General features: G+C 40.3%; 1 protein-coding gene across 1 annotated transcript in view; it reads right to left on the reverse strand.

Annotated features, from left to right (window-relative positions):
• LOC149314412 (otogelin-like) overlaps window positions 1-18,502 on the reverse strand; it is a 164,617-nt gene that overhangs the window by 12,031 nt on the left and 134,084 nt on the right. Inside the window, exons 45-52 of the mRNA XM_089523100.1 lie at window positions 13,910-14,020; window positions 12,572-12,673; window positions 10,509-10,607; window positions 9,215-9,255; window positions 6,609-6,688; window positions 3,661-3,835; window positions 2,375-2,479; window positions 1,214-1,333 (exon numbers count right to left, since the gene is read on the reverse strand). Coding sequence (XP_089379226.1) covers window positions 1,214-1,333; window positions 2,375-2,479; window positions 3,661-3,835; window positions 6,609-6,688; window positions 9,215-9,255; window positions 10,509-10,607; window positions 12,572-12,673; window positions 13,910-14,020 — 833 coding nt within the window. The remainder of the gene's footprint in view (window positions 1-1,213; window positions 1,334-2,374; window positions 2,480-3,660; window positions 3,836-6,608; window positions 6,689-9,214; window positions 9,256-10,508; window positions 10,608-12,571; window positions 12,674-13,909; window positions 14,021-18,502) is intronic.

Below are 18,502 nucleotides of genomic sequence, written 5' to 3' on the forward strand. Positions count from 1 at the left end.
TTGGAAATGACATAACCAAGCCTTTGTTGATGTTGTTGTGTATCTTCAAATCATTCCCACCATATGGCAATCCTAAGGCAGGGTTTTCTTGACAAGATCTGTTAAGAGGAGGTTCGCCGTCCTCTGAGGCTGAGAGAGTGTGACTTGCCCAAGGTCACCCAGTCGGTTGCCATGGCACAGCTGGGATTCAAACCCTGGTCTCCAGAGTCACAGTCCAACACTCAAACCACTATGTCATACTAGCTGCTCTTTTAAGGATTCTAAATGGTAAGCCGACTAAAATCTAGGGCACTGGTTTTTAACCATTTGGGGAAGTCATGGGCACCTTTGAGAAGAAAAGCTATGGATCCTTTCCTCAGAAAAATGAATTTATATACAATTTTCAGTAACAAGAAGGAAACTGCCAAAAAGCATTTGCACCTGATTCATTGACCCCATGAAGCCCATCCACAGACCTTTTAGGTATCAATGGATCACAGGTTAAGAATCTCTGAACTAAAGTGTAACAATGTAAATGAATTAAATTAAATTAAAAGTAAATTTTAAAAATGGACTTGTGGTATTTCCAGAAGTGAATCCTCTTTTGTATTATGTTAATGTTTTTTTTTGGGGGGGGGGTGGGGGAGGGTGCTTGCAGAACTACAATGTAGTGCCATACAATCATTGTTGTTATGTGTTATATTGGAAAGGGACCCACATAAATCATGACAGGATGTACATGGACTTCCATATACTTTTCCTGCCCATGTCAACCTCTCTTACACATCAAGAATAAATATTCCAGAATTCTAAAGTCCTCCACGGTGGTGGGTCCTAGTCTCTTTTTTCTGAGGATGATACACCTGCTAATAACATTTCCTGCCTCTCCCAATGGATTGAAGAGGGATTACAAACATAAAACCACAATATCATCACTTAAAAATACAAAAAATACAATTCAGGACGATAAAAACATCATCTAACATTCAGTATTAGAGCCAAAAGTAGGATTTTCCTTAGGTTTGTCATAGAAACCTGGATGAATATAGAATCAAAAATCATAAATGTACTCTGGAGCTGTCTATGCATTCTGAGAAAGAAAGCATCACACTGTGTAACCACAATACATAACAGAATAATAGTAGAAAAGATAAGTTTAAAACAATTTAGCAAGAGACATTATTTTTAAATTAAAAGACTATTAAAACAATGAAAAGATGGACAAAGCACTGACCTTTACACACTCTGTTTCATTAAAGGGTGGGCAGCTGATGGCTGAAGAAACTAGAACGGGTCCAATTGGTGTGTTTGTGCACTCATATCTGATACAATTCGAAATCCAGGTGCTGCCAGGCTATTTAATTATTTAAAATCACCATCAGAAATACAAGCATATCAAAATGTCATTAATATTTTCAGGAAATAAAAAACCTGGGTCAAAATAAGCTTAAATAATATGGGCCTTGATTGTCCACATTATTTCCCATCCATTTGGGGGGATGGAATCAAAACCCCTGTGAATGGGAAGCATCCACTGTACTGTCCATCTTAAGAAAGAAAATTTCCATATATAGCCTTTAAGTGATCACTGGTGCAGCTAGGTACTTTTAGATCCCAGACATAATGATCTTGGGGGCACTTTAAATTACCATGTTGAATTATGCCAGTTATGAAATACTAGTCTAGAATTCTGTTTGCGTTTTGGCCATATTTGCCCATGAGATGTCCAAAGACAGGGGACAAGTGCAATACCAAACTTGTGTTGAAAATATGTGCTGAAAATATTATTTGTCCTCTTTCCCTCTCCCATCCCTTATGCAAAGATACCAAGCCTGTCTACAGTAAAACAGCTGTATCCCATAGCATTCATTATACTTGGATATTTGTGGCCTTCCTTTCCAATTTTACCATGTTCTATATCTATATAATATTGCCACCTCAGTATTTTTAATAGAAGCAAATCATGGAAAGAAGACTGCTCAGAGTCAACACTTTCCCCGCTAAATTTGTCTATTCAACTTCCAAATCCAAATACTCCTTTACAATCTATAAACTTTCAATGAATTAATTTTGTACTTCTTTAGCTGCCTTGTACATAGCAAATGTATACAAGAAGTGTCCTGGCAATGGATTTACTACAGCTATAGTGAGCTCCAAGTATGTCACATCCTACCCAGCAGAGGCATCACTGAAAATGAAATATCCAAATTCTTATTTCCTGATCTGTCTTAATTCATGCTGTTATTTATATTTGAACAGAAATTCACTGCCAATCAAAGAATAAACTCTTCCAATATGAGTACTTTTGTTTGGAAATACAAATCCACCACTTGTATTTAGTTAAACAGTTACACTCCCTATACCTCCACCAGGAAGAAATGCAGGCACTAATTACCTTAAAATGTGAAAGTGTTCCATTGCTGAAAGTATGGATACAAGATACATTCTTACATATTCCACAGCATGTTGTTAAATCCTTTGGAGATTCATACATCTGGTGCTGAAAATGTCAAGGGAGTAACTTCAATTAAGATGTGACAAAGAATAAAAAACACAACAGTGTATTTTTATATCATGAAACTATATAGGATTAGAAAATCTTTAAAACTCTGAATTGTACCCAACATAATTCTAGTGAGAAAAGTGCAAGCGTATCCTGCTAGCAAAGGGCTAGGCAACTTGTGGCCCTACAGATATTACAGGACTGCAACTCCCATTAAGCCTAGCTAGCAAAATCAGTCATGGGGATTACTGTTTAGAATGCCACAACTTGTCCATCCTTGCACTAGCAGAACAACTAGTGCAAGCAAATACCTAGTACTGTGATGCTGTCAACACATTTGAGCAGTGTGTTGTGCAGTGACATCACTGGATACAACCCATGGATACAACTTTCTTAAAATATACTACTGTATTACTAGAAGAAAAGTTTATTTCAGAGGCTGTTTTGCTTGAACTTAGGATAATTGATCTCAAACTGATGCTCAAACTGCTGCTCAGGCATGAAATACTTTTCCACACTATCGGTATTTAGGGCAATACCTCTGCAGTTTGACAAGAAGTGACAAGGACCAATGACTTGCTGGTAGGAGGAAGCTGGTGGGGTCATTATTCAGCATCCCACTTTCCAGTACTTCAAACTGTCTTTGCTTGGTGAGGTTGCTGGGCTTCTGTGATTGTTTTGGGATTACCTGGGATCACTGTAATGTTGCCACACTCATAAATGTGAACTGCAATATTTACAATGTTATTAAGTCTTATTTATGGTATTCTAAATAAGTAAAAAGGATGCCAGCCATATGCCCCAAATATTATTTGAAATTAATCATGTTATCCACTGATAATGCATTTTTATTTATAATCAACAGATTTATTTAATATGTTATACATATCTACTGCTTCTGACAACTCTTGAAACTATTACATATACAGGGTTCTAACCTTGAGTATATACTTCTGTAGATGTCATTACATTGCAATAGTTCTTGTAAGAAAACACTATAAGCATCACGTTAAGCAGTGTTTGCAAAGTGTCCTTACATTAGTGATATATAGGTGGTAAAAACTGTGTAAATATATATCGCCTGTAGTATTTAAAAAAATAATCTACTGCTTTTTATTCCTATCTTTTTTATTTTCATTTACCAATGAAAACTCATAGTTTAATGCTTAACTTCTTACAGATTTGCACCTTGCTGCACAATTTACAGTGGAGGTATTTATCTGATAGTACTTGGTAACAGGATCAATTATGCTTGTGCAGTAGGAAGTGTGACAAAGCCCATCAGGTGAATGTTCAACAATGGACTGTCCAGGAAGCAGAACACCTCTTTCATTGTTCAGGCACACTTTGTCTCTTGCTGGAACAAATTTCCAAAAGTAGAAAATACATTGTGTAAGTTTACTTCAGATGATCAAAAGTGATATCAGTTGCTGTTTCAAATAAAAGAAAGTGAGAAGGTACATTTTTATTGTTGCTTCACAAGAACCATGGGGCAGGTAATGCATGAAAATTAATATACTAATATCCATCAATGGCTTTATATTGATTCATTTTATTGCTGCTTGTAACAGCATAACTTTGACAGATTCATTCATTAAACATTTGAATGTTCAACTTTTCTTGAAAGCTTGAGAAAACTGCTCATACAGTGAAATATTTTCTTAGAGATGGTTCTCTTATTTATATTTTCTGCCTCTCCCAATGGATCGAGTGGGATTACAACCATAAAACAGCAGTAACATCTAGATTGCATGCAATAAAACAATACATAACTCAAATAAAACAATAAAAACATCATCTACAATGCACAATTACAGCCAGAAGTGGGATCTTTCTTAGGTTCTTTATAAAAGATCGGTTGGGTAGGCCCACTTGAAGAGATCCATCTTAAGTGCCTTCTTGAAGGCATCTAAAGTGGTAATAAGACAGATCTCTTCTGGTAGGTTGTTCCATAACTTGGGGATTATGGCTGTATACGCTCTATGGGAAGTTGATGTTAACCTGGTCTTTGAATATTCTAATAGATTCTTCCCAGATGTTCTGAGAGTGGGGGGTGGATTATGTAGGGAGAAGCTTTCCTGCAAGTAGCTCAGGCTCAAGCCATGTAGGGCTTTAAAGTAAATGACCAACACTTTGTATTGCACCCAGAAACTAATTGGCAGCCAATGAAGAGATTTTAGCACTGATGTTATATGGTCTGACCTAGATGTTCCAGTGACCATTTTGAACCAACTGAAGCTTCCGAACTTGATACAAAGAGCATGTTACAGAAATCTAAATGAGAGATTACCAGTGCATGTACCACTGTTTCAAGATCCTTTTGGTTCAGGTAGGGACACAGTTGGCATATCAGCCAAAGCTGGTACCAAGCACTTCTGGCTATCATATCCATTTTAGATGATAACTGTAGAGATGAGTCCAGGAGTACTCCCAAACTGTGAACTTTGTCCTTTAGGGGAAGTGTGATCCCGTCCAGGACTGGTTAACAAATCTCCATCCCCGGACTTGGAGTACCTATCATGAGTACCTCCGTTTTCTCTGGATTCAGCTTGAGTTTGTTTTCCCTCATCCAGCCCATTACTGACCCTAGGCAGGCATCCAGAGGAGAGATGCCATCCTTAGTCACTGTAACAGTCGGAGACATAGAGAGATAGATCTGGGTGTCATCAGCGTACTGATAACACCACACTCCATGTCCCTGAATGATCTCTCCCAGCAGCTTCATGTAAATGTTGAACAGCATGGGGGATAGAATGGTGCCCTGGGGGACGCCAGATGTCAGCTCTCTCTTAGAGGAGCAGCTATCCCCCAGCTTCACCATGTGGAATCTGCCCAAACGGTAAGAACGGAGCCACTGGAGCGCAGTGCCCCAAATAACCTAATTCCCTCAGGCATTCCAGAAGAATACCATGGTCAAGGCCGCTGAGATGTCCAAGAGCACCAACAGGGTCACACTTCCCCTGTCAATACTCAGACGGAGATCATCGACTAAGGCGACCATGGCTGTCTCAACTCTTTATCCCGCCATGAAGTCAGTTTGAAATGGGTCCAGATAATAAGTTTCATCCAAGACAGTTTGGAATTGGAAGGCAACTGCCCTCTTGATCACTTTGCTCAAGAATGGTAAAAGGGAGTCCGGTCTGTAGTTGTTTCTCATCAGGGGGTCCAGGAAGGGTGTTTTCAGAAGCGGTTTCACTATTGCTTGTTTTAATTTTGATGGAAATATTCCCTCCTGAAAGGATGCATTTATTATAAGTTGTAATAATGTTTTTATTGCATCCCCTCCCTGAGCTGTCAGCCATGATGGGCAAGGATCAAGAGGGCACATTGTCTTCCTTACACTTCCAAGGAGCTTGTCCACTTCATCAGTATTTACAAGCTCAAAATGATCTAGTTTAATATAGTCCACGGAGTCACTGGATATCTCTCTTATTGTTTCTGTTATAATGATAGCATTGAGAGATTTTATCTGTGAAAAAGTTGTTAAAAGTATCACAGCAGGCCTTAGTTGGTTCCAATAAAGGGTTCAGGGTGGGAGGCAGCTGGATTAACTCTTTAACCACCCTGAACAGCTCTGGTGGACGAGATTCTGCAGACGCAATATGTGCAGCATATAGAAAGTGTTCTTTGCTGAATCTACTGCCACTCTGTAAGAATCCAATAGTGTCTTATGACCTGTAAGATCGTTATTCCAGGTATCAACCAGGGCTTCGACAGAATCACCAACGTTCCCAACCATAAAACCCTCTAGGGCTTCCTGGAACCTTTTGGGTTCCATCAGCCTTCGAGGGTGGACCATTTTAATAGGTCCTCTACCCCCGAGGGGGATCTGGGTAGTGGCCTTCAGTCCCACCCTGTCCAGAAAATGATCCGTCCATGACAGAGCAGAGATATTATTTACCTCTGCGCACGGATGTTCCGAGTCTGTACTAAAGACCACATTGAGTGTATTACCAGCACAATGTGTAGGACCCAAGACTAAGTGGGACAGGCCCATGGTAGTCATGGAATCCATGAACTCCCGAGCTGCACCTGTCAGATCTAATGAGCCAGCCTCAAAGGGGATATTGAGGTCCCCCAGGACCAGAATAACATTTTTCCCCCACAGGTAGAACCTCTTATTTACTTACAACATTTGTACTTAGTGCAGTGACAAACATTTTCTGTGCTGTTCTGGAATTGTTCATCCAGAATCACCTTCTCTCCCTGTCACAAGAAGCAAAGTATCAATGTTATGTTATACATAGGACATTTCAATGTCAATTTCATTTTCCTCCACTGTACTTTCTTATTAGCAGCAAAGTGCACATTTTAAAAGCTCAAAGCTATCAAAATTTATTCTACTTACAGTTCTTTATTTTACTGTACAGAAAAAAGTCATTCACAGTGCAATCTTATATGGTTAATGAAAAGTAGATTTAATTGCACTTGGTGGGGTTTACTACCAGACAAATGAGTACAGGGTTGTGGTACATGCTTCCATGGGACTTAGTCAATCTCAGTAAGATTTACTTCTTAGTAAACTTCAATAAGATTGCCTTGCTCAAACATTCACACTAAGCAGCATTTGATGGCATCTCAGATGTAATAGTATTAGATGATTCAGTATTAGACATTTGTAAATAAGGAGATCTGGTGGCACAGTGGTTAAATGCCAGTACTGCAGCCACTCATTCACTCACAAACCATAAGGTTGAAAGTTCAAAACCAGCGAAAGAGCTCAAGCTCGTCTCAGGCTTGTATCCTTCCGAGGTCGCTAAAATGAGTACCCAGATTGTTGGGGGCAATTAGTTTACACTTTTAAACCGCTTAGGTAGTGCTTAAGTGCACTGATAAGCAGTATAGAAATGTACTTGCTATTGCTACTGCTATAATGGAAGGGGCAATTTATTTCCAGATCAGGTCACTGCAAGGGATCTAAATCTTGGCTTATTTTCTTCTTATACACACAAACCAAATAATCTGATAAGTCTTAACAATCCTGGTTGAGATTAAAAGAACTTGTATAAATTTTTTATGATTTTTAAAAATATATTTTGAGTCTTGTCTATGAAATATTCATTTGTGGAAAGTACAAAAAAAAAAAAAAACTTCTGACATTTACATATTATTTTCCATGCAAAACCTTGCATTTTATATTTCACACAAAAGAATCCTAAAATGCTAAAACTCTGTTAGTTGACTATTTTTCTAAATGTCAGCTTTAAAGTTGAACACCTAGCTTTAAATCCAGACTGTTCCTCATCTATAATTTAGTTTTCCTCCATTCAGGTACCATGTTTACCACTTTTTAGGTAGCATTCATAAACTTTCCTAATAAATGAGAGAAGACTAACAGTACAATAATAGCTCATTTGGGCCCGAAACAGACAGGCCAAAAGGGCCGTCATCAAACCGCTTTGGGGGCATGGCATTTAGATGATGCATGCCCGAAATGCAACCGGAAGCCACCTCAATGCTGCTCCAAGGCAAAAGAACCAGTCCAAAAAGGAGCAAGCAAAAACAAAAGAGCTCCTTTTTGGTGGCCTAGTTCAGGACCATGGCAGCAGCCACATACAGACACCATGGTCCTGCAACAATTGGGGTAGAAGCAGCCTCTGGCCACTCCTTTTGCTGTTCCGGCTGCTTGAGGTCTTGGTCACCTTACTTGAAAACAGGCATTAAAATTGCTTTATTTCGAGCATCAGGAACTTTATCAACATTTTTAATAAAAGAAAAGAGAGCTGGAAGTGGTTTGCACCTTAAATTTTAATAAATTAGGTGGTATGGAATCTGGCCCAGGGACTTTACTAGGTGTGTGTATGGATATTCAGTCAAGAATTTATCCAGGAGTTACAGTCTCCCACTCTGGAACATCAGGAGGGATTTAAATAATAAATAAATAAAACTTTTATTTATATCCTGCTTTTCTGTGACAAGACAATCAAAGCGGCTATAATGTGAATTGAAGACTTATTAAGATCATGAAGAACATCAGAAAGCTATCTTCTTACTCATACATAGCGATACAATAAAAAAGGAAATGTATAACCATTAGGCCGTTACAATAGACCCTAATATTTTACTATTCCTTCCTTTGAGTGTCAAAATTCAATAAATTTCATTTTTCACCCCAGTGCAGCTCTTTCCTTTTGATTGATAAGTGTTTAACATTTCTGCTTAAAATCATAAGCTTCAGGTAAGCACTTGTCTCAGTCTCTATCACAGTTAAGGTATATCTGCTTTATTTGTATTGTGATCAAACCATTTTTTGTTCCTAAGATTACTATAACTTTCTGGTGAACTGGTACTTATTTAAGTACCTTTAGGCTTCAGAAATGAATACAATGTAATAATATAATTAATATAATCATTTAGTACAATTATAATTTTCTCAATGCAGTATCTCAGGGGTGAAACAGAAAGGCAAAATAAAGCAGCTTCCAGCTGATTTGAAGACAAGGTGCTTATATGACCCATGCCTCCAAAACACGTGAAAGCACAATGAAGACATGCTCTGGGGCTAAAAACTGGAGCAAAAAGAAGCTAATATACTCCAGCTTAGCAGGGAAAATGGATATTTTTGCATCTGCATATAAACAGCTTGACTTTTCTTCACAAAGGCAAGAAAATTTACCATATTTTTAAAGTAATGGTTACAGAGTGAAATGTACCCCAAATCTATGAAGGAAAGAAAATACACAGCTTGTAGATAGTTCATTTATGATATATTTTAGAAAGATATATCCTTACCAGTTTACACTGAGGCTTAGGAATTGTGTCACATGCACACTCTAAAATAATAATATAAAAATGGACATGATCAGTCTTCAAAAATCTATCCATGCAATGAATGCAATGAAACACCAGGAAAATTTATTTCCTCAAATGATATATTCCAACAATCATCAGGCATTCCAAAAAACAAAAATAAAGTATTTTGGCATTGTAAAACAAACAGATTAATTGTGATTAGGAGCCCTGGTGGCACAGTGGTTAAATGCCTGTACTGCAGCCACTCACTCAAAACCACAAAGTTGCGAGCTGAAGACCAGCAAAAGGGCTCAAGCTTGACTCAGGCTTGCATCCTTCCGAGGTCGCTAAAATGAGTACCCAGATTGTTGGGCAACTAGCTTACAGTTGTTAACCACTTAGACACTGCTATGTCAGTATGAAGCAGTATATAAATGAAGCTGGGTTTTTTTATATATAAAGTTTCAAGCAGCCCATGTGATTAAATGGCAGAGGTATCTTCCATTGGATGATCATAGACAAGATATTGTCCAGCATTCTATACCTACTTTCAATCAAATCCGACTTCTTTCTTAGGATTTTTAGCACATTAGATCACTTTCTCCCTACAACATTGAAAATAATTACCTTCACTGGACTCTGTACTATATACACACTCTGTACCAGAGGGCATGTGTACATATACAAAATATGTTTTTGGCCTACAGCTCCCATCAACCCTAGTAAGTATAACCAGTGGTGAAGGGTTATGGCAGTCAAAAAATGTAGAGGCCAAACTGCCTGCCCATTTTTTATATCTAGTAGAACTGGAAGTAGGGTTCCATTCAATCAATAAAACTTTTCAGTTCTCCCTTCTTACTTCTGTCCCTTGTACCTGCCAAGAAGACACTCCTCAGGTTCTGACATCCTCTAAAACTCCATCAAAAGGGAAATAATGTTAACTTTAGACCTAAACCATTCAGATTTTACCAGAAATAAAACCATTTAAATTTTATTAATTTTAAGTACTAATAAAATTAAATGATCAAAATAGAGATGGAGACAAACTTTTTGTCAGTTGAGAAAATACTTTGAAAATATTCATTGTTATCTTATGATACATATCTCTGCAGAAGACAACTCTACTCTGCTCTCCACACTATAGCTAGATTACTGATAATTTTGCATATTACTAGAAATGTCCATATTTTCCAGTAATCCAGGAATGCTGTTTACAATCCAGGTTTGCTGTTTGCATTATCACACACACACTGGTCTAAGTTAATTAAATAGCAATGAAAAGAAATGCAATTACCACATGTACGATATGGACAGCACTTTTCTGGACTCCACACTTCTACCAAAGACATCCCTAAGACACACTTAAATTCAGGACAACGAAAGGTTTCACAAACTGCAAATTAAAATGCAAGAAGAGATAGAAATTGGGTTAAATATCTCAGAAGGAAATGAATTACTGAAACTGATAACCAAAAGTTGAAAATAATGTTGGAGTAATTGTGCATGAAACAATAGAAAATATTTTGATTGACAGGTGATATATATTCCATGGGACAACCACAGACTGCTGAGTCAGGAGCACATGGCATGAGGCAAAGCTGCTGCAAGTTTACACCATGCTATGTGGCACAGAACAATGACTCAAAGTCAACCTTCTATGTAAGTGGACCAAGAGACTAGTCACATGTGGGTTAGTTGGATTGTTTGGAGAGTTGGAAAGTTGTTTGGAGCAGACATTGGAGTAGTTTGTTTGAAAGTGACAATGAGGAGTGTGTGTGTGTGTGTGTGTGTGTATATATATATACATATATACATACACACATACAGTTGTCCCTCCATATTTGCTAGGGTTAGGGGAACAAGACCCCCGTGAATATGGAAAAACCGCAAATAACAAAAACACTGTTTTTACCTGAGAGGACACCTCTCTAGGAACCTCTAGGTCCTCCAGTGCAACTGTGTGGTCAATGTCCAACATACACTGACCATAGAATGGCACTGGAGTAGCTATAAATGGTCTTTCAGTGCAACTTTTAGTTAAAGTTGACCACAGAGTTGCACTGGAGGACCTAGACAGTCCTAGAGAGAACGTATTAATGAAATCCGTGAATAATCAAATCTGCAAATATCAAATCTGCAAATATGGAGGGATGACTGTATATTGTATTATATTGTACACACTGTGACTGACGATAAAGTCTCCAGAACTTTGGATGAATCAACTACGTCTATAAATTTGTAGATTGTAAAAGATTAGATTGTAATCTTTTATTGTAGTTTCTTAACTGTAATGTTGTAACTTGTGCTGTATTACCTTCATTATTTCATTGTTTATTGGCATCTGCTTTGTTATTTTTTTGGAATGAGGGGTTGGAAATGGGGGTTTCTTTTTTATTATTACTGATTTGATCATATTGATAATCTTCTGTGTTAGGCTTTTGTCATTATTGAATTGTTACAATATTATTATTATGTTTTTTGCCATGTATTGCTATGTTACATTTGTTTATTATTTTATCTTTATTGTTATTGTATATTGCTACTGTTTTGTATTATCCCTACTGTTGTAAGCTGCCCAGATTCCCAGTGATTGGGCGGGATATAAATAAATCCTATTATTATTATTATTATTATTATTATCATTATTATTATTTTGAGTGTCAAAAGTGATCAGTGCATTGGCAAAACCAATAGCTGGGTGTTTTTGTTTTTGAACTCTGTTTTGATATTGTTTTGGCAGCATCTGGGTAGACTTGTCCCCAAACTGTGCTGGTAGTTGGCTTTCCCCTCACCAACAAAAAATTATCATGTTTAACAGCTGAACGATTAATTATATGCTTAACAGCTATAGAACTCAACTAGTAAATATTACATCAAGATATGGAATCTCTTGCCATATAGTAGTCACACATACGATTTTACTACTGTTATCCATGATTAAACACAACAGATATATGATTATTTAAAGCCTGGGTAGTTGCAGCATGAAACTATGCCCTGGTTTGCAACCCAGAAATCCTTTGCATAAAATTAAGCTGTGATCTGCAGCCTTGGAAGCTATGCTATTAGGCTTTACATTTGAACCGACATGTTCAGTTGTGTTTTGCATGTGAAAAGGCTTTTTATACTTAGGCATACCCCTGAATAAACATACAGAGAACTGAACTACTCATTGTATACTTGGGAAAATGTCTACAATAATAAGAATTTCATCAAGGTGCTTTGCTTTGGGCATGCTCTGTGGCCTAAAATCCATCCACTGGTGGAATTTGGCTGCAAGAGTTCAACAGTTATATTGGGGAGGGGGGGGGGATCCTGGCAGAATAACAATACAACCACAGAGAAATGGTAACTCACTACACTGGTAAGCAGGACAACATCTGTCTGTAGTATTGCCATCCACAGTAAGGACTTCTCCTTCTTGACACACTGGAATTTGATCAGAGCAAATGCCACATGCTGATAAAAAAGAGAGAAATGTATAGTTTATTAGAAAGTGCACATGCATTCCATTTTTGTCTTTCTATGCAGTGAAACAGACTGACAAGAAGGGGCAACTTGAAGCTTCCCTTTCTGAAGATGGATTGCGGCCACAGCAACAACACACCATGACCCCAATGTACCTTGAAGCCAGCCCAAAAAGGAGCAGTAAAGATTTGCTCCTTTTTGGGCCATGGAAAAGCCACCTTTAGCAGCTGTGCTGTGGTCCCATGGTAGCTTCAAGATGCTCCAGTGACATGTGGCATCTAAACGCCGCACCACCAGAGTGTCTTGAAGCCACTCACATCAGCTTCAAAGCATCATCAGAGCATACAATATGTAAATGTTGCATTCTGATGACACCCTGAAGGCATATTTTAAGGGCTGTTTGTTCTGGCCCTATGTTTCCTATACTCATACCAATTATTTGTACAAAGTATAATGAAACTATACTTCAGAAGGGAAGATGCTAACCAATGTCATTCCAGAAAGGAGATGGTTCAGTGTTATGTTAGAGCTTTTACTGTGCTCTTTGTTCCCACCTTTTAACAATACAGTGTAAAAGTACTTGCTATGGATTTTCTGTCAAAAGAGCTTTTCCGATTAACTCTCAGCTATATTTCTCTATATTTCTTGCATATTGCCTCCTGATATTAGTGGAACGCTTTCTAGTGTTTCATTCATAACCTTTAATCAGCAATGCAGCAGAACCAGGGTTTGATTGTAAAAGATACAATAAACAAATCACCCCCAAGCTTTAGAATGGTAAGTAAACAGCTCCCCTCTCTATTGTTGTTTTGCTCTTCCATTAAATGATCCCCATCAAGATACAAGATAATGGCCTGTTACAGACAGCCAAAATAAAGCTGCTTCGAGTCACAGTGGAGGTATGGTGTTTCAATGATGCATGCATCCTAAGAGTCCAGAAGCCACACCAAAGCCACACTCCAGTCCTGAAGGGCTGGAGCATGGCTTTGGCGCGACTTCTGGACTCTTAGGACGCATGCATCATTGAAACACCATACCTCCACTGTGACTCGAAGCAGCTTTATTTTGGCTGTCTGTAACAGGCCAATGAGTATAATTAAGATACAAGATAATGATAATGATCAATATAGTATAGCAGCTCTTAAAACAGTATCCTGTATCCTCTAGCCAGTCTTCTTTTCTTACATATTAATTTGCAAGCTGTCAATAAGAAATAATTGGGCATACCACAGATATAGGATACACAGCAAGTGCCTTCCACATGAGCAGCAATCAGAGTTTGATCTGCTCGGCAGTTTGGAATCTCTTCCACAGTCTCGCATTTTGCTGGATCACATTCTGAAACAAATATCATGAGTTCAAGAAATAAATCAGACCTTAGTCAAAGAGTATATAATAATAAGAATAAGAATAAGAAGGATCTAGAAGGATCTCCAAGGCAATTTCCACAAAGAAACAAAACATATTTATTTGGGGCTAGGATGTTATTTTTTTCTTGCAAAGAGACTAGAAATACTACCACAGGCTGGAGATATATGAATCTAACAGTAGAGTAGGCCCCTAATGCACCTCAAGGTAGCTTTGCTGGTGCCAATAAGGTATCCTTCTTCCTCTCCCAACTTTATTTTAAAAAATACATTTGCTTCAAAGGAAAATTATGATCTCCAGCTGCTGCCATTATCATTTCCATGAATGCATCTGAAATGCAAGTGATACACAGTCTGCCACTTTTTCTCTGCAACATCTCCAGCCACCAAGAAAAAAGATGGCATGTGGGGAAGGGAAGAAAGCTCTATGGCTCCTTCCTGGTAAGATGAGAGGGGAAATAAAGAGAGTAATACACTGGTGCCTCGGGATACGAAATACCCAGGTTACGAAATTTTCGGGATACGAAAAACGTGGATTGGAAAAAACTGTTTCGGGTTACGAAATGTTTTTCGGGTTACGAAATTCATTTCGGCGCGAAATTCAAATGATGCAAAGTGCAGCTACAGGCTTTCCAGGGATTTCCAGGGCTAACGGAAACCTAAGGGGGCTGGGTTAGGGGTTAGCTTTGGCGCGAATTTTGAATTTCGTTAGCAGCAGTGATTGGCTTGCGAAATCAAGCTGATCAACTGTATTGGCTAACGAAATTGGGGGGGTGGCTTGCCTTGAGATACAAAAGCCGGCTTCCATTGATCTGCTCCTTTGTCTGGCCCTGTGGACTGTGTGAGGAAGAGTTGATATTCTGAGCTCTGACTCTTTGGTTCCACTTGAGGTTCGGACTTTTCCTGGCCTTTGGACTTTTTCTGCCTTTGCCAGGTGTATCTTCGGATCAAGACCGGCCATCAGGAATTTCTCTACAGGTAGGTTGATGGATTTTTACCTTCTTCTTGTGGGGTGGGGTGGGGTGAGACAGTGTGACCATGCTTTTGCTGTGGGGTGCTGGGTTTTTTTTTTTTTCAAAGTGTGGATTGTGGGTTTTGCTACTGGCATGTTCAGATTTGTGGATTATGGGCTTGAGGTGCTGGGTTGCTTTTTTGGGGTTTTTTTGCTGTTTGGGTGGCATGTTCAGATTTGTGGATTATGGGCTTGAGGTGCTGGGTTGCTTTTTTTGGGTTTTTTTCCTTTTAGGGTGGCATGTTCAGATGTGTGGATTATGGGCTTGACATGCTGGCTTGCCTTTTTTGGCTTTTTTTCCTTTTAGGGTGGCATGTTCAGATGTGTGGATTATGGGCTTGGGGTGCTAGCTTGCCTTTTTTGGCTTTTTTTCCTTTTAGGGTGGCATGTTCAGATGTGTGGATTATGGGCTTGACATGCTGGCTTGCCTTTTTTGGCTTTTTTTCCTTTTAGGGTGGCATGTTCAGATGTGTGGATTATGGGCTTGACATGCTGGCTTGCCTTTTTTGGCTTTTTTTCCTTTTAGGGTGGCATGTTCAGATGTGTGGATTATGGGCTTGACGTGCTGGCTTGCCTTTTTTGGCTTTTTTTCCTTTTAGGGTGGCATGTTCAGATGTGTGGATTATGGGCTTGGGGTGCTAGCTTGCCTTTTTTGGCTTTTTTTCCTTTTAGGGTGGCATGTTCAGATGTGTGGATTATGGGCTTGACATGCTGGCTTGCCTTTTTTGGCTTTTTTTCCTTTTAGGGTGGCATGTTCAGATGTGTGGATTATGGGCTTGACATGCTGGCTTGCCTTTTTTGGCTTTTTTTCCTTTTAGGGTGGCATGTTCAGATGTGTGGATTATGGGCTTGACATGCTGGCTTGCCTTTTTTGGCTTTTTTTCCTTTTAGGGTGGCATGTTCAGATGTGTGGATTATGGGCTTGGGGTGCTAGCTTGCCTTTTTTGGCTTTTTTTCCTTTTAGGGTGGCATGTTCAGATGTGTGGATTATGGGCTTGACATGCTGGCTTGCCTTTTTTGGCTTTTTTTCCTTTTAGGGTGGCATGTTCAGATGTGTGGATTATGGGCTTGACATGCTGGCTTGCCTTTTTTGGCTTTTTTTCCTTTTAGGGTGGCATGTTCAGATGTGTGGATTATGGGCTTGACATGCTGGCTTGCCTTTTTTGGCTTTTTTTCCTTTTAGGGTGGCATGTTCAGATGTGTGGATTATGGGCTTGGGGTGCTAGCTTGCCTTTTTTGGCTTTTTTTCCTTTTAGGGTGGCATGTTCAGATGTGTGGATTATGGGCTTGGGGTGCTAGCTTGCCTTTTTTGGCTTTTTTTCCTTTTAGGGTGGCATGTTCAGATGTGTGGATTATGGGCTTGACATGCTGGCTTGCCTTTTTTGGCTTTTTTTCCTTTTAGGGTGGCATGTTCAGATGTGTGGATTATGGGCTTGACATGCTGGCTTGCCTTTTTTGGCTTTTTTTCCTTTTAGGGTGGCATGTTCAGATGTGTGGATTATGGGCTTGACATGCTGGCTTGCCTTTTTTGGCTTTTTTTCCTTTTAGGGTGGCATGTTCAGATGTGTGGATTATGGGCTTGGGGTGCTAGCTTGCCTTTTTTGGCTTTTTTTCCTTTTAGGGTGGCATGTTCAGATGTGTGGATTATGGGCTTGACATGCTGGCTTGCCTTTTTTGGCTTTTTTTCCTTTTAGGGTGGCATGTTCAGATGTGTGGATTATGGGCTTGACATGCTGGCTTGCCTTTTTTGGCTTTTTTTCCTTTTAGGGTGGCATGTTCAGATGTGTGGATTATGGGCTTGACATGCTGGCTTGCCTTTTTTGGCTTTTTTTCCTTTTAGGGTGGCATGTTCAGATGTGTGGATTATGGGCTTGACATGCTGGCTTGCCTTTTTTGGCTTTTTTTCCTTTTAGGGTGGCATGTTCAGATGTGTGGATTATGGGCTTGGGGTGCTAGCTTGCCTTTTTTGGCTTTTTTTCCTTTTAGGGTGGCATGTTCAGATGTGTGGATTATGGGCTTGGGGTGCTGGCTTGCCTTTTTTGGCTTTTTTTCCTTTTAGGGTGGCATGTTCAGATGTGTGGATTATGGGCTTGACATGCTGGGTTTTTTTTTCTGTTTTCAAAGTGTGGAGTGTGGGTTTTGAAACTTTGGCCATGGTCCCATGTGGGCCAGAGAGTCCCACCATAGGGTGGCATTTTCAGATTTTGGGTTTCTGGCCTATGGGCTTGTGTTCTTGTGTGCTTTGGCCATGGCTGTGATGATTTGAGAGTGTGGGGTGGGACTTTTGCAAGTTTGGGCCAGAGAGTGTGACCATGGGGGTGGGGGTGGTTTCCAATTGTGGCTTTTGCTCAGTGCCTGTGCCTTTTGTCCTTTTTAGGCTTGATCTATGGCTCCCAAGCCAAGCGGTGAGAAAAAGAAGAGGGCTCCCTTGTCCTTGGAGGACAAGAAGGACATCATCGCCAAGCACGAGAGGGGCGTGCGCTTGGTGGACATTGCCAAGGAGTATGGACGAAACCCTTCGACAATTGGCACTGTCCTCAAGCAGAAGGAGGCCATCAGAGCTGTTGTGGCTCCAGCGAAAGGCGTGACGACGATTGCCAAGCAGAGGACACCGAAGCACGAGGAGATGGAGCGCCTGCTTCTCCTCTGGATCAAGGAAAAGGAGCGAGTCGGGGACACTGTGACCACCTCGGTCATCTGCGAGAAGGCCATCACCATTTTCGAAGACCTGGCCAGCAGGGAGGCAGATGAAGGAACTTCTTCGCAGGAGGAGCCAGCCACCCCGGACTTCAAAGCATCACGTGGCTGGTTCGAGAAGTTCAAGAGGAGGACCGGGATCCACTCTGTCGTCCGTCACGGCGAGGCGTCCAGCGCAGACCACCAGGCCGCCGAAGCATTCGTCGTCGAGTTCAAGGCCATGGTGGAGGAGGAAGGCTACGTCCCGCAGCAAGTCTTCAACTGCGACGAGACGGGCCTCTTCTGGAAGAAGATGCCTCGCCGCACCTACATCACCCAGGAGGAGAGGAGACAGCCAGGCCACAAGCCTATGAAGGACCGCTTCACACTTGCGTTGTGTGCCAATGCCAGCGGGGACTGTAAGGTCAAGCCCCTGTTGGTGTACCACTCCGAAAATCCAAGGGCCTTCAAGGCACACAACATCCAGAAGGACAGGTTGCCAGTGATGTGGCGCTCCAATGGCCGCGCATGGGTCACACGCCTCCTTTTCGTCGAGTGGATCAACAGTGTCTTCGCCCCGACAGTGAAGCGGTACCTGGAGGAAGAAGATTTGCCCTTGAAGTGCCTCCTCCTCTTGGACAATGCTCCTGCGCACCCGCATGGCCTGGAGAAGGACATCCTTGATGAGTTCTCCTTCATCAAGGTCCAGTTTCTGCCACCCAACACGACCTCCCTCTTGCAACCCATGGACCAGCAGGTGATCGC

Source organism: Sceloporus occidentalis, unplaced genomic scaffold (genome assembly GCF_023333645.1).
Source record: "Sceloporus occidentalis isolate IW3139 unplaced genomic scaffold, rSceOcc1.0.p SCAF_4, whole genome shotgun sequence".
In the NCBI taxonomy this organism is placed as follows: Eukaryota; Metazoa; Chordata; class Lepidosauria; order Squamata; family Phrynosomatidae; genus Sceloporus; species Sceloporus occidentalis.